This window comes from Lissotriton helveticus, chromosome 1_1 (genome assembly GCF_964261635.1).
Source record: "Lissotriton helveticus chromosome 1_1, aLisHel1.1, whole genome shotgun sequence".
Lineage (NCBI taxonomy): Eukaryota > Metazoa > Chordata > Amphibia > Caudata > Salamandridae > Lissotriton > Lissotriton helveticus.
Window position 1 is genome coordinate 1,243,042,932 of NC_136057.1, and position 15,522 is coordinate 1,243,058,453.

A 15,522-nucleotide genomic window follows, 5' to 3' on the forward strand; every position below is an offset into this window, starting at 1 on the left:
GCACTCTGGATAAAATCCTCTACCCCATGCAGCATTGTGTATAATGCAGATAAAGGTGTAGCATGCAGATATGAAATACTCCTAGTGAGACAGAGCAGGGATCATATTGGGTCTCTAACTGGAAACAAGAGCAAATGTAGGTATTGTGTGCATTTTTAAAAGAAGTAGATCCCAAGAGAATAGCCGTATGCTAAATAAAAGGGAATATTTCAAGTCTCCCGATCTGACTTCATCAATGCTACTCCTGTCACAGGAATGTTGGAGAAGGCAGTCTCACTCTTTGGACTACACACTGCCATGTCCCACTCTCAGCTGTTATCTAGCTGAACATGAGTGTGCAGGAGTGGCGCTGAGTGCAGGAACATGTCTTCCAATTTGTCCTGCAGAATCGACAAGAAGCGCACCTGATGCTCAATGTGCTATGGGCTGCAAAGGGGCAGTACAGGGATAATGAAGGGGAAGGTGCCAGGGAAGCAGGCTGCACTGTATGCTAACTCAGCTGCCTTCGCTCGCACTCACAGTCCCTCTTTGAGAAACATCTAACATAGTAGAGTCTTCACCTAGCCTATTGGCTCCAAGTCTTCTTCTCACCCTGTCCTTGCACTGTCCTTACCTCTCACACTAAGTAGATGTGGTCTACTGCAGCAAACCACTCTCCAATGGTAAATATAAGGGAACATCACTATGGTCCATTTGTCGTTCTTATGTTCCTACAGGTGGTAATGAAGCAAATAATAAGGTTTATGGACAAGTATAGTAGTCTATATGTACAGCAATATATGTTTCACTTTCTAAGCATGTTAAACCTTAACTTCCCTCAAGCTGATTTACATTTTGTCAGACAGTTTGAACAGCTCTGCCTCACGTCACACAATCTAAGTAGTAACATTCACCCCACAAATAGAACTATTGCAATGGCGCCATGAGAGAGCCTTTCTGGTGAATAACAACAAAAATTGATTATTGATAAAAAGGCGACTCATTTTATTACTTGTTGCAATACATTATTATTATCCTTTTACAGCTTCGCAAAGAGAAAAGTTCAACAAACCTGATGGAGGAAAAAATCGTAAACGTGCTTTTTTAAGAAATCTTACACAGGAACTTTATAAAATAAAGAGTGTGAACATTCTCTTAATTATCTGATACAGATAGTCCAAACAGAGTATGCTAGGATCTTTGCACCTTGTAACAAAATGATAGCGCTGTCAGCCAACAATGAAGTCAATTGTCACAAAACATCTTTTGTTGACATCCTGCATATGACACCCTCCAACAGAGTGCCAATCTTCTCTTCCTGAGGTGTCAGTTTATACAGCTGTAAAGACAAAAACAAAAAAAAGACAAAACAAATATTGAGTTAGGAGAGGAGCAGTCTTCAAACCCAAATCAATGATGTTCCACAAAAGGAAAAATTATAAAACTTTTTTTAGCATTGGTTTCAAGTAAGCTTATACGGACGCAATTTACTTTGTGCCCTTTATTTGTTCAGTCGGTCTAAGATGTATGATATGACACACAAACCTACCCCTTGCAAGTAAACAGTAATTTTCTGATCACCTAGAATTATTTGTACGAATGGGTAGTTAGAATGAAACATACATTAAGGGAAAAATGGCTGCATGACGCAAACTATTGCAACCCCAACATGACCTACTGTTACATTGTCAAGGTAAATCTAAACTTACTATTCTTACCTTGACATGAACTTACGTTGAAATGTAATGTTCAGGTAGATGTACAGCAGGGGGCAAAGACAGAACAAAACTTCGTGGTTTGGGGTTGTAGATCAACCAAACCAAGCGAGGCTAACACTTCAAATAATAGTGCAGAGCGTTTTTAGAGACTTTGCATAGACACCATTTCAGAGAAAAACAATGCAAGGCATATGTTGAAGTAAATTCTGCATCGGTTTTACCATGCACTTGAGAAGCTGATCGTGGAGGCGTTTGCTTTAGGCGGCAGAGGTAGGCCCCCAGTTAGATGTATGTCATATTTTCAGGCTTCACATAGCTAGCTCTCAGTCTACCCACTGGTCAGGCTTTGGACACCTGAGCTATCCCTAAGGTGACATCACCAAAAGGCAAGAGCCCCAATCCACCCTTTGTGCTCGATTTCTTTAAAAATTGCTACTGACTGCGTTTAGTGCCTGAGGTTCTCCCTAAATATACTGATAACCTGTACATGCAAGATATGAGTTGAGTTGACACTTATAAAGTTCGACAAATGTCTAAATGCATCTTGGTGCTGAAAAACAAGAAAAGATATGAAGACAATGAATAAAATAGTTTAGTATTAAGAGGCTTCCTCTATTTTGCACAGGCCAAGATGGGGTGAGCTCCAAATAGAGGAAGCCACAAAAGTTAGGGAATAGGCCCCTCATACCACATGCCCCACCCAACCTTTCTAAAGTGGGGGCGGATAACAGGAGGGAAGAGACAAAATGAAGGAATCACTTAGACTTGGAAGTGAACAAATACGTTTTATGGGGCCTGTTTAGTAATGGGCTCCCTGGGCACAGCACTTTATAGTGAATCCTGTTAGAAACAGGCAACCACTGCAGCTTAGAGCAAGCCTCTGAGAACCCATCAGATTTCCTGATATTCAATTTACGTTACTGTATTCTGAACGCCTGACAACTTGTAAGTAGGGGACTGAGGAGGGTCAATACAGCAAGCATTGACATAGTTCAATCTTTAAATGTTGGTAGCATTAACAACACCAACATTCAAGTGCCACAAAATGAAAAGGAGGTTTTTCTTCAAGTTCCTCATTAGGGGAGAAGGATGGCGTAACTACAACAGCAGGATGAGGCAGGTAGAAATTCTATTATTGTACTCTTGTCTGAACTCATTCAGTAAAGCCACAGAAGCAGTACCAGTGCCAAAACATGGACTTAAAGATGTTTAGAAAACCAGTGAGCCATTACGATCCACCAATTTTAGTGACTGCTGGCAAAAGTAACATACGCGTATAGTTAGCTTCTGCCCCGCAGTCCAAGACTGACTTCTTTAAAAGGAGTCTGACAATCCCTTTCTTCTGTCCACTAGTGGCAGTGCCAGATGAACACAGTAAAATGCTATAACCACAGATGAAGATTTCAGAGTCCTAACTGGATATACGTCACCTGGGCTATTATGGGCTATGAAGTTATACAGGGGGGGGGTGGGGGGGGGGGGGGGAATGGTCAAACTAGGTGTGCTAGGGGACCCCAAACTAACATATTGTAAGTTATGTACCTGTATGGATATTATCATGATAGAAGCACAAGACAGATTTGGAGACTAAGGTGATGGTTCACAGATATGTACAATTTGGGTGTTAATTAGTGGACATAGTAATTGCTGCTACCATGGTGTGGGGTACTGAATAGGTAATATAATTAGCTTCACCTCAGAATGACGCCTAACGTTAGGAATCAGCGTTTACCACACATATTACTACAAGTTCTGCACTTCTGTTATAGTATTTTACCCTGATAGATTTCCTCAGGCTTTTTCAGGTGAAATCTGTCAGTACAAAAACTACAGAATGTGGTAATTAAAGCACACTTCAAAATTTCAATCTGCGTGACAACATCCATTTGTGCATGGATCTAAATTTAAAACACAACTTTGATTTAGGGTTTAAGTAAAGTCTGTATGTTTATAGAAGGCAGGGATAGTTTATGTCAACAGAGATTTGCCTAGTTTTGTATTGTCATGGTTATGGCTTCGCAGTGCAGTAGGGTTTGATTATGTTGTATTGTATTGTAGTTGTAGTTATACAGTGCTTCATACTCTTAAAGAAGCACCAAAGTGCATTCGAAAAAGGGTAGCACTCTACTTTGTGAAGTGCCATAGATGGAACAGTGGCTATTTATTGTGTGATCTATATATATAATTTTTTGCTGTCATGCGTTAGGATCAGAGTTATGGGCCTAATAGGTTTTGTTGCTATGTCTCTGTGTGAATTTATACAGCAAATTAGTGAAAGAGAAGATTCTTAGGCATTTAATTCTACTTGATGGACAGAAGTCTAGGAGTGCAGCCTGTTTCGGTGTAAGGGTATTGTATTGCATTGTAATTGCATTTATATAGCGCTTACTACCCCTGATGAGGCATCAAAGCGCTTTTTCGACGAGAAGCACGCTACTCTGGGACCCATAGAGGATTAGTGTTGAATTAGTATAGTGAAACATGCAAGTACATTTTAAGTGGTGGATAGGTTAGTCAGTTATTTGGATTTGGAATGATAGCAGCAGGATAGAGGAGGACAAAGGTTTGTATTTCTATAGCGCTTGTTGACGCACGCTATTCAGGAAGCCTACAAAGGATTAGTGGTGAATTAATATGGTGAAATATGAAGTAATTTCAGTGGTGGCTATTTGTCAGTTACTTGGAGTGAGAAGGATAGCGGAGGGATAAAAGGGGAAGAAAGATTTGCATTCATATAGCACTTGTTACCCCTGATGGGTGTTGAATCGCTTTTCTGGTGAGTAGCACGCCACTCCGGAACCCATAAAGGATTACTGTTGAAAATTAGTATAGTTAAAAAATAAAAATTGAAGTAATTTGAGTAGTGGATATGTTATTCAGTTATTTGGGTAGTATATTAGTATAGTTTAATATGGAATTTGAGAAGTGAACATGTCAGTCTGTTAATTTCGATTGAAAAGGATAGTGGAGGGATAAAAGAGTGAAATATTTTTTTTATTCTTTTTTTATTTTAGGTCTTAGCAATAGGAGGAGACTTTTGGATGAGTAAAAAGGAGTTTTGGAGGGGAGGACTCAGAGGAAAGAGTTTAGAAAGGTTTGTTTTAGGGGATCGGTATAGTAAAAGAGGTGTCAGATGATACAAGGAGGGGTAGAGTAGGAGAGAGCCTAGAAAGGGTTATTTTGGCAATCATATTAGTGGTATGGGGTTTAGGATAAATGAGAGAGTGGATGTAGAGGATATATTGATAGATGTATAGGATGAGGGATAGGGTAGTGTATTGGAAGGAGTAGTAGAAGAAGTTTGAGATGAGTCAGAAGGTTCGGCTAGAAGATATATTGAGCGAAGTATAGGCTGAGAAATAGGGTAGTGCATTGGAAATGCTAAATTAGAAGATAGTGATAAATATGTAGATCCATAGTTACATTGAAAGTATATGTGTTGCAAGAGCTACAAAGTGTGGTGGTGTGCAGTGTGTGTTGTGCATTAATGTTATTATGGTAGAAGGGAGAGGAGGGTGTTTGTTGGACAACTGATGGAAGGTCTGTTATGTGTAATTACAGCACAACACTAGCCCTAAAATCTAGGAACCAATAGTAGACCAGGACCTTACAGCCAATCTCAGCCCTAGTCCAAGCACCCAATCAGTTAAAAAACCCTGATCTCTACGTCCAATAAAGGCCCTAGCCCTACCAGTAGTCGCAAAACAAGTCCATGCAACCAATGGCACAGGTAGACCAAGTCCCTACTTCCAATAGAAAGCCTAACCCTACTCTAAGTCCCACACCTAATCCAGCAACCAATCACACCAGAAGCCCTAATCGTTACTTCCAATTAAAGGTCTAACCCTAGACCTACTCCCAACAACCAATAACATGGGAAGCCCTAGTCCCTACTTCCAATAGAAATCCTAACCCTAGCTCTAGTCCCAACTCTATAATGATTGAATCACAGACCCAGAAACCAATCAGAACCCTCAAATACCCAACCAATGAGGACACTAATCCTAATCCAATAGAAACACCAGATACAACCACCAATCAGTGTAGACATGTACCAACCACTAGCAGACCATATAAGGTCCCAGCGACCTCAGACATGGGTTGCTGGCCAGGGAGTTGGATGCTGCTTCTCCTGTTCAGAATCTCAAAGCATTAAGAAAATAAAGTTATGTTTCGGTCAGATATGCCCTTTGGACCATTCAAGGCTTAGGAAAGTGCTACACAAATGGCAATGCAATATAATATCATTGCCTCTATCACGTTCTGATGAAAAAAGCATTCTCAGTCTTTTGTTGAAGTTAAGGAACGGTGGAGTACCCCTGTTGTGTATTTTTGTAGATGTGGTGGGATGTCTGTGGTAGCTGGGCCTTTCATACTTGTTCATTTATCCCCACCATGGCCCAGATTACAAGTTGCATGGTACAATGCAGGGTGCAAATTCCGCACCAGTAATTATCAGTAATGTGCAGTAACAACCCACCAATACAGTTCAATTACGAATGACACTTCACATAACAGGAAATTACTGTGCGTGCCTAGATTCACCAGGTAGTATTCCGCTTGGTATTTCTTTTTTCGTCTGAATTGACACAAACATTTACCACCTGCTCTAAGCAGGTGATAAATATTTGTGGGGGCTGTGTATAAAGCGTGCAGGGGGCAGTTGTAAGGCGGGGGGAAGCGTGAGGAGGGTGAAGGAAGGAGTGGATAATTTTGGCTGACAGGGGGCAGTATGTAATGCTCTATGACGAATATCCTGTCCACTGTATTCCTAGTTCCATAGGATAGAATTGGAATTGGAATTTGTCTGAAGGGGAAACCATATCCGCTAAGATCGTAATCAGGCCCTATAGCGCTTCGTGTATTTTGTAGCCACCTTATACTGTGTGTTATACAATTTTAAAATAATTATTTGTTTGTTTGCAGTGCTTTTGGTCACAGGCTGGGACCCAATAGCACTACAAATAAACATCATAATTCCTCAGTGCACTAACCAAGGTTCAGTTATGTTACTGTCTGGTTCACTCACAGAAATATGCAGTGATCATATTAAACAATAGAGCTTCAGTAGCATTAAAATATAATGCATTACCACTGATTACTTTAAGTTGCATTTATTTTTCAATTAAGGTGTGGATGTTGCATGTTAAAATATTTACATGAAGGTAAAACACCTACAAAATAGTAGTGGGATAGTTCTTTTTTAGCCATTACCCTTGCCCTGATCCCATTCCACCTAGGATCACAGTTACCATAATTTTATATGCACTTAATCCTGTGAATGAGCTGCAAAATACATATGAGGGGTTGAGTGGAGGGCTACAGACTGCTGTGCCCAATGGGAGTTGCACACTTGATTTAGAGCATGCAATATTTTATCATGCAATATAACACATGCAATACAGTGGTGGTATCCTAAACAGTCTAACTCATAGAATACAATAGATGAAATTGTAGTATCTAGTGGTATCAAGCTTAGATTGAGTGCACAACAATCTGTGCTAGCAATCTGTATAGATTTAACTCTAAGACACACAGCAAAATCAGTGTGACGCCTAACCCTCAGTATATAGGTTCAAAAGCCTTCCTCACTATACAAACGTATCAACAGACTAGCAAACTACAAGAAACCTTTAAGATCTTGGAGAACTCAAGTGCCATTGATTCCACCAAACTATTGTGTACCTTGTAACAACTATCTACTAACCTGGTAAAACTGCTCAATTTGAACACAGGATAAAGTTTCTTTATGCAGACTATTACGTCTAGTTCAAGGCACTCTCCAGTTGTCCCAGCCCTGGACATAGTTTCTCCAAAGAATTCACAGAAAGACGTGTGCAGTTCACCGCAGTGCTTGTGTGTGTTCATGGACAGTTAACTTTTGGCAAGGTTCCTTTTGAAAGACGTAATCCGTGTAACATTCTGATGGATGGTAGAGAGTGCTACGTGTAGAAGAGAGTTTAGGAGTCACACTCAATAAAAATAACTTTAACTTACTCTTAAGTTCCACCTTTCTGCAAATCTGAACCCATTGTTAGTCCCGCAAGACGGATAAAATAAAAAGGCGGCAAATTAAATCTAGCACTGGACAGCAAGTAACTTCTTGGCAAACACATGCTTAGGAAAGTTGAATAATTCCAATAGGAAGAGTCAAGAGCATGGAATAGTAGAATGCATACAGGGAAGCTCCATTTCAGCCATACAAATTGCTCTCATGGGCACATGTTTGGAAAGCAGAGCAGAGGTAAGCTTGTCTCTGGCAGTGTACACAGCAATGAACCATGAAACAGGCAGAAATGAAGAAGCCAGTGAGGTAGAAATGATGGCCTTTAAAAAGGTCAAGTTATCTCACAAAATGAAATATAAAGCCCAGGAACAAATTACCATGGTTGGACAGGTACAACTATTGTGCATAGGTAACATTGATATTATGCAGAACCTCCTAACCAAGATGGGCATGATGGGGCAGAAGAAACACAAACCACTAATTAAGAATGCATTGCAAATGCGCCAAAATTTCTTAGGACTCACTCTATTGTACAGCGGACACATGCAACGAAGAAAAACACGACTGTGTTAATCACCAATTACCATGATTTACGCCCTACCACTCTCCTCCTCTTCATTATAACCCAAAACTCAGTAATCATTGAGTTTAGAGGCCAAAACAAGCGTATTTGATCATCTGCACTGTTTAATGTAGTACACCCTAGTGGCCCATTGTACGTAATCCATCACATCACAGGATGAGGTAGTGTCGTTCTCGGTAGTCCCACCCCCCGCCTTGTCAGGATGGGAAATGGTGAAGTAAAACAGTAGTATTTCCCACCTTGCTGCAGGTGGGAGTGGAGCATGTGAACAGGACACTCACCCCTTTCTGTGACATAATTTGTTTTATGAAGTGGGAAAGGGTTGTGTCAAAGCTGTTCCACTGTCATCATCATTTTCCTGCTCTGAAGACCTAGACCAATTGCAACACTGTAGAGTTAGGGTTAGTGGCCGCATTACGCTGCTGCTTCCTGAGGCAATGCTCTGTGGCACAACCAAACACTTGTGTGTCACATGGCTTACAGCCGGGTTGCTAGGAAGGGTCAGTGCTGCCATTCATAAAGGAACTTACCCTTGCTTTTAACCTGTTTTGGGCTACTTTTGAGTTGAAGATGCCGGTAAGCATTTCTGTTGGTGACAAATGAAAATCCGGTAACACGGACAAGTCCCTGAATTGCAGACCACATCAAGCTCTATTCCTGGGAGAGGATTACAAGTAGCGAGAGAGAGTGTAGTAGGGGGGAAAGGTGTGTTTTGCATCAGATGAGAATAGAAACACGCTATAGAAGAGTGAAGGGGAGTGCAAAAATGAGAATTAAAGGAAAAGGGTTCGAAAAAGGAAATAGATCTGTGTTAACAGGACGAACATGAAAGAAGGAAACAGTAGAGTTGACAGAAAATCAAAGGACAGCAAAATATGCTTGAGATGGAGGGTGAGATAGTGGAAGTGAGAGTAAGAGTTGGAAAATATGAGTGAGGTAAATGGGCAGAAGACTCCGCCACTTAAAGAAAAATCCAGCAGTCAATCCCGGAGGATCTTCTAAAAGTATTAATGTAGGCCCTAATCATCTCAAGATTGGATTATGGAAATGCCATTAAGGCATGAGTCCTCCCTATCTTATCTGACACTTTCCGTCTCCAAACCCACTGAAAACCATACTCCATTCTGTGACTGACCAGTTCACAAAGCAAACAAATTCTAGCCTCCGGGTCCTCTACTAGCTTCACCTTCCAGCCAGGATCCCATTCAAACTGTGAACCATGAATCATAACAATCTACACAAAATGACTCCTCACTACATGCATCAACACATTATTTATGTGTGTATGTCAGTATGCATGTATATGGTATTACTACAGAACAAACCAAGCCAAAAGGCAGCGAGCGGAGTGATGTACATTATCAAAGACAAGCATAAAGTCAACGATTAACAGGGAGAAAAATGGCTTGTGCAAGGTAAATGCATTTTGATGAAGTGTTCTTTAAAGAGGTACATCTTCAACTCTTTCCTAAACTGGATCACCTTTGGGGCAGTCCTGATGAATACAAGGATGTTGCTCCAGATCCTGGATAGATGGAAAAGGCCCTGCTGCCTCCTTTTTTTTCACTTCTTAGTCTACAGTCTGATGTTGTCCTGGCTCTGTATGTGGCAAGATCCACCAAAGATTGGGAACTTGTCTGCAAGATGAGCAGCGGTGCTGGTCATGATAGCTTTGTAAATTAAGTCGCTGTGTCTGAAGACAGCGCAGGCCAACTAGGGGAGCCAATGGAGTTTCATCAGGATGGGGGTGAAGTGATCATTTTCTTCTGGTCATGGATGAGACGTGCTGAAGCATGTAGCATGCCCCTAAGCGGGGCCAATGTGGAGTCTGGGAGGCCATTGTGTAGGGCATTATCACCATCCAGATGTGAGAGTATGAGTAGTTCTGAAGTCGCTTTCGGGAAGAAATGGTTTGACTTTCTTTAGAAAAGCGAAGTGTACCGGGCCATCTTTATTTTTTGGCATTGTGTTCCTTGAGGGTGAGGGTGGTGTCCAGGGTGAGTCCAAGTGACTTGACATTTGGTGAAAGTTGGGGTATGAAGCCGTCAAGCTTTATGTCATTGAGCCAGGTTTGTACTGGGTCTGTTTTATTGTTTTTGGCAAAAAGGTAGATAAGACGGCTACAAACACCAGTGTGCAGCAAAGGCCTTGGCAGCATCCAATTACAGTGAGAAAACTTGGGGAATGACAATACTCATGTTATCTATCCCTGAGAATAACATTTCGAAAGGGCATGTGGGGCACCCTAAAAGTACATCTAATATGATTATTCATATTAAATTGGGGCTGGTAACCGTGACCGCTAGTTTAAGCCTCAAGCCCTTAATGTTTGGATTAGATTATCAAGAGCTGCACTAAGGAGGTACTGCTGATTAAGGGCAGTAAGAATTTAAAATGACTGACGCATGTCTGGGGTCCATACAACCTTCACTCTCTTATTCATTCATGGACTGTGTGATGTAATACTTGTGTCTGTGGTGGAGTCTTCCATAAGGTATATCCCTATTTGTATGTTAATACTAGCCCCACAGAGAGGGGTGCATGGGGACTCGGCTCTTGTAGTTACAGTCTTCAAAGGGCTCTCTCGTCAGTTTATTTAAGTATTATGTATTGCCTCTGAAAGCATGAATTAATGAGAATGTGAACACTATATGCCTCTAACGGAAATATCTGGCCAATAAAACGTATGTTAGGGAACCAGATTCTGCACAAAGTCGGGTTCCCCGGATGGGGCCAATAATATGGCTAAAACATGTCAAACAGGGAATTGCAAGGCCAATAGTTATCCTCAACATCCCCCAAAAAGTTTTTAAGCATTTCTCTAGTGTCCCAGAATAATGGATGCTTAGGAATATTTAGAAGGAATGCCCACTTTTTGCATCCCGTTCACAGTGCCCAAAAAAAAAAGTACTCCCTTAAACCGGGAAGTCCATACATCCCTACAAGAATCACGAATGAATGTGACAAACCTAAAGATTAAGCATGCCACCTATGTTGGTGGGTGAGGGTTTGCCTTAAATTTTCTATGAAAACCATATATGAGATTTAGTTTCTTGAACTAATGTAATGGATAACCCTTAACGGCCTGTTTGGTTATAAAATGTACAGTTTGGAGGAAGCAGTCGGGCCTGCCCCCTCCGCTAGTTCCCTCTCCTCTTTTTTTAATAAGTGCCAAATCCCACTTTGCCAAGTAATTTACAGCTGGGAGGAGGGGTTCTTCATCCATATGAATGTAATCTATAGGTGTCCCCTAGGATGGGTGTTTTGGTGCCTGGCATCTCAAGCCTGCATTCGTAATTTGAATTACCTGGACCTTTCCAAGTTGGATTTTCTATCAGTGTCAGCCCCGTATAATGGGCATCAGGGCCCAGCCCTACCATATTTTGAGCTTTGTATTTTTTACATCAAATATATCAATTGATTCCTACTCAGCTATTCTAGCATGGTCACACTGACCCACTACCTGATGATCAAGAGGAGTGAGGGCACTGATACACATACAATGCAGCGCATGTGCCTTGTCACAGATTTTGACGGCTTTTGAGGCCTGACTGGTTGTAAGGCTACTCCCTTCTGTGAAGTGCTCCACCCTTGCTGTTGGACCTGGGCCTCTTGGCAGGGTCATCCCTAAACTTTTTGCCTTCCTCCAATACTCTCTCTGACCTGTTTTTGTTGGTTTAATGACTCTGGGCACTTTTACCACTGCTGACCAGTGCTAAAGTGCATATGCTCTCCCTGTGAAAAGTATACATGTGATTGATGTCCATGATTGGTTCATTGGATTTACTGTCAGTCCTTAGTAAAGTGCACCAGGAGTGCCAGGGCTTGTGAATGCCAATACTGCTAGTGGGCCTGCAGCGCTGGTTGCGCCACCCACAGAAGCAGCCTTAAAATGTGTCTAGGGTCTGCCATTGCAGAACCTGCGTGCAGTCTGGTACTGTCATGCTGGCTGGGCAAGTGCACACACTTGCCAGCCCCTAAACCTTCCCTTAACTTCATATTAGTCACCCCTATGGTAGGCCCAAGGGCAGGGTGCATTGTAAGTGTAAGGTAGAACATGCCCTGATGTGTGTGGCATGTTCTAATAGTGAATTACTGCCAAATTCGTTTTTCACTATTGTAAGGCTACCAGTTCCCTTCTAGGCCAGATGGGCTGCTGGAATTATTACACTCTATAATCCCAGCAGGCTCAGGGAACATGGTAGAAATTAATGTTTAGTATGCCTGAACTCAGAATAATAAAATACTTCTTTTAGTAAAGTTTATTTTAATATCCTGTGTTTGCAAATGCTACTTTTAGAAAGCTAGCATTTGCTTGTCTAACCATTTCAGCCCGCCTCTGCTTTTGTGTGTATCTGACTGTCTGAGTTGTGTGAGTGACAGGGCTGGGAGTTGACAGGTGGTGAATAGCAGGATGACACCTTAGTGGGTGGTGGGAGTTTCCCCTGAATGATGCATCAGGCTGTGCTCTGCCACCACAATGCTGGCTCCGCCCTCCTGGGGAGCGACTGATGACTCAGCCTGCACCTGGCCCAGGAAGGACCGAAGCTTGTCAACAGAGTGCTCAGGCTGCCCCTGTCTTCACAATGCCGGCTCCGCCCCCCTGGGGAGCGGCTGATGTGCCTGCCCTCACACTGAATGCAGAAGCAGAAGTACCCACCACAAGTGCTCAGGAGCTGAGAGCAGTTATGCAGAGGCCCCCCTGGCCAGTGAGAACAAAAGAAACTGTGTATAAAAGTAGGAGCCCTGCTCCTTGTAAATTAGAATCCTGTTTCACCACGAAGGACCTCTGCCCGACTAGAAGGAGAAGAGACGCTGGGAGAACTGGCCTGCTGCTTGCCTTGCTGAGAAAGGAGAGGAAAAGACTTGATAAGAAAAGACTTTGCTGCTTTGTGCTTAAACATTCTCCAAGGGCTTGACTGAGCTTGCCCCCTGACCTGAGCCACAGGACCATCTGGCTCAACCTGCCTCTGCTCGTCTGCCGGTAATTAACCGGGATATCTACTACTGCCGGAGCTGTGACTTTGGTGCCCCCCAGCCCCTCCCTGAGGCCGTGACCGACTGTGTCTCCTCGTCCCCGCCGAGGAAGAGCTCCGCTCCGTTGAGCCGCTCTTCCCCCGCTGAGGAGATCGCTGAATTGACCGCCTGGAAGGCTCGCTGCTGTGGTGCCCCCCAGCCCTTTCCTCAGGCCGTGACCGACTGTGTCCTCTCGTCCCCGCCGAGGAAGAGCTCCGCTCCGTTGAGCCGCTCTTCCCCCGCTGAGAGGATCGCTGTGTCGACCGCCTAAGAAGGCCCACTGCGGTGCCTCACCCTCCCGCCAGAAATCCCCACCGGACGCAAACAGACCCAGGGGACAGACCTCCGCTGGACGGACGCCTCGGGTGCCAGCCTCGCTCTGCTTGAGCCGCTGGGCACCTCGCCTTTGTCCCCGGAAGAAAGCCGCCACCGAGACCGTCAACGGGCTCGGGGCCCGCAACGTTTGTTTCTGCCCTTGGTTTTGGGGTTGCCAGCCTGCCTGCAAGGGCCAAGGTATTGTGAATATCCCCCGCGGTGCGAGCCGCCCCTGTTCCGCTGACTCGCACCGCTCTGTGTGCCTGCCTGCAGCTCCGCGCTGAGAAGAGCGCTACAGCCCCTCCCGCTGGAATCCTTTAGCTGTCGGGAAGACGAGGCTGCAATCGGAGCCCCTGCCCGAGTGACTGGGGCTGCGCTGGGTCCTTGGGCCTCCCCTCCACCTGGACAGCTCTGAGGTCGGTGTTTCCCCCCCGGGGGGGTCCCGCAGACTAGGGGGGCCATCAGCTGTCAGAGACCCGGCCGGGCCGATCGCGCCTCACGCGGGAAGCGTGAGACTTGGCAGGGCGTCGGGATTTCACCCGTCTAAAGCGCGGCAGAGTGCATAACCGAACCCCCTAGGACCTAGAGGGGAGGAAAAGTGCACAATCTGGGCAGAAACGAACAAATACTCACGGGAACACTGTGGAATACACCTTAAGATAAGAACAGTGCATTTTTGAACTACAACTAAAAGAGAGCTTGCCTATTTACAACCTGTGGGCACACCAAAAACGTTATTTGATCTTGTGATAAGTCTGACCTAAGAGATATATATATTTTACATAAAGAAGCGTATTTTTATATACTCACAGCCTGGTGTCCATTTGTGGGGGGATTGGTATATTTTACTGTGTGTGTGTCTACAAATGCTTAACTGACTAACGCCTGGAGAATCGCCTTGGCTGCTCACGCCACGCACCTAGAGGGTGAGCAAGGGTAATTCTGAAGGCTCATCCTTTGCCCTGACTTAGAGGAGAGGGTCCCTGCTTGTCACAAGTACCTACTTGCGCCAACCAGAGACCCCCAATTCTAACATTGGACGCAGCGGTGAGGATTTGCGAATTTGCATTTGTAGTTTACATACAGTGAATTACTGATCACCACATAGTGAGAGCAGATCTATAACGTAGCCACAGGTTTCCATTTTTCTAATTTTGCTGGGAGATCTCCATGTGCTTGTGAAACGTCATGCCTGGTTCAGTGAGGATGGAAAAGGCAGCAACCAGATGCTTGTCGCCAGAGGAGTTGGCAGACAAGGCAGCAACCAGGGCGCATGAAATAGAGATGGCGAAATTAAAAGGACAAATGGAAATGGACAAGCATAAATTGGCAATGGAAAGCCAAAAATTAGCCATGGAGGCGCTAAAACGCCAAAGAGATCACTACTTTAGGATGAAAGAACTTGATTTGGAGCTTGAAGCCAGGAGGGCTTCCGCCCAACATCCAGAGATTTGTGTAGCTCGCAGATTGAGCTTTGCTGAGTTGGAGGTGGAGTCCAGCTCAGATGGTGGCAGCAACATTCAGGTATCTAGTGCTGACAGCATAGCGCGCGCACCTAGAGATATGGCACCTGACTTGGAGGGGGTTAACATACACCAGGAGGTTCAAGGGCATGAGGTAGCTCCAGTAGTGCGCAGCGTCCCTGAAGGGAATAGGGTGGCTGGCGTAGGAGTTCATGGTCCTAGTGGTGGGAGGGATTCCCCCATGGTTGAGGTCCTGGTGGGTGAGTGTAAGGACCGCCCAGAAGAGTGTGGGTTGTGCGACAGAGACAGTCCGCTACTGTCTGGCCAGTCTCAGGAGAATGGTGTGGAGTATGTGTGTGAGGCGCTGGATGGTGAGGTGAAGGATAGTTTGGTTAACCCTGCTAGGGGGCTGTGTAATCCAATTGTGGGAGAGCATACTTT

General features: G+C 44.1%; 1 protein-coding gene across 1 annotated transcript in view; it reads right to left on the reverse strand.

Moving 5' to 3' along the window:
• Window positions 1-960: 960 nt before the first annotated feature.
• Window positions 961-15,522, reverse strand: part of TPRKB (TP53RK binding protein) — a 103,320-nt gene continuing 88,758 nt past the window's right edge. Inside the window, exon 5 of the mRNA XM_078656957.1 lies at window positions 961-1,318. Coding sequence (XP_078513083.1) covers window positions 1,232-1,318 — 87 coding nt within the window. The 3' untranslated portion in view covers window positions 961-1,231. The remainder of the gene's footprint in view (window positions 1,319-15,522) is intronic.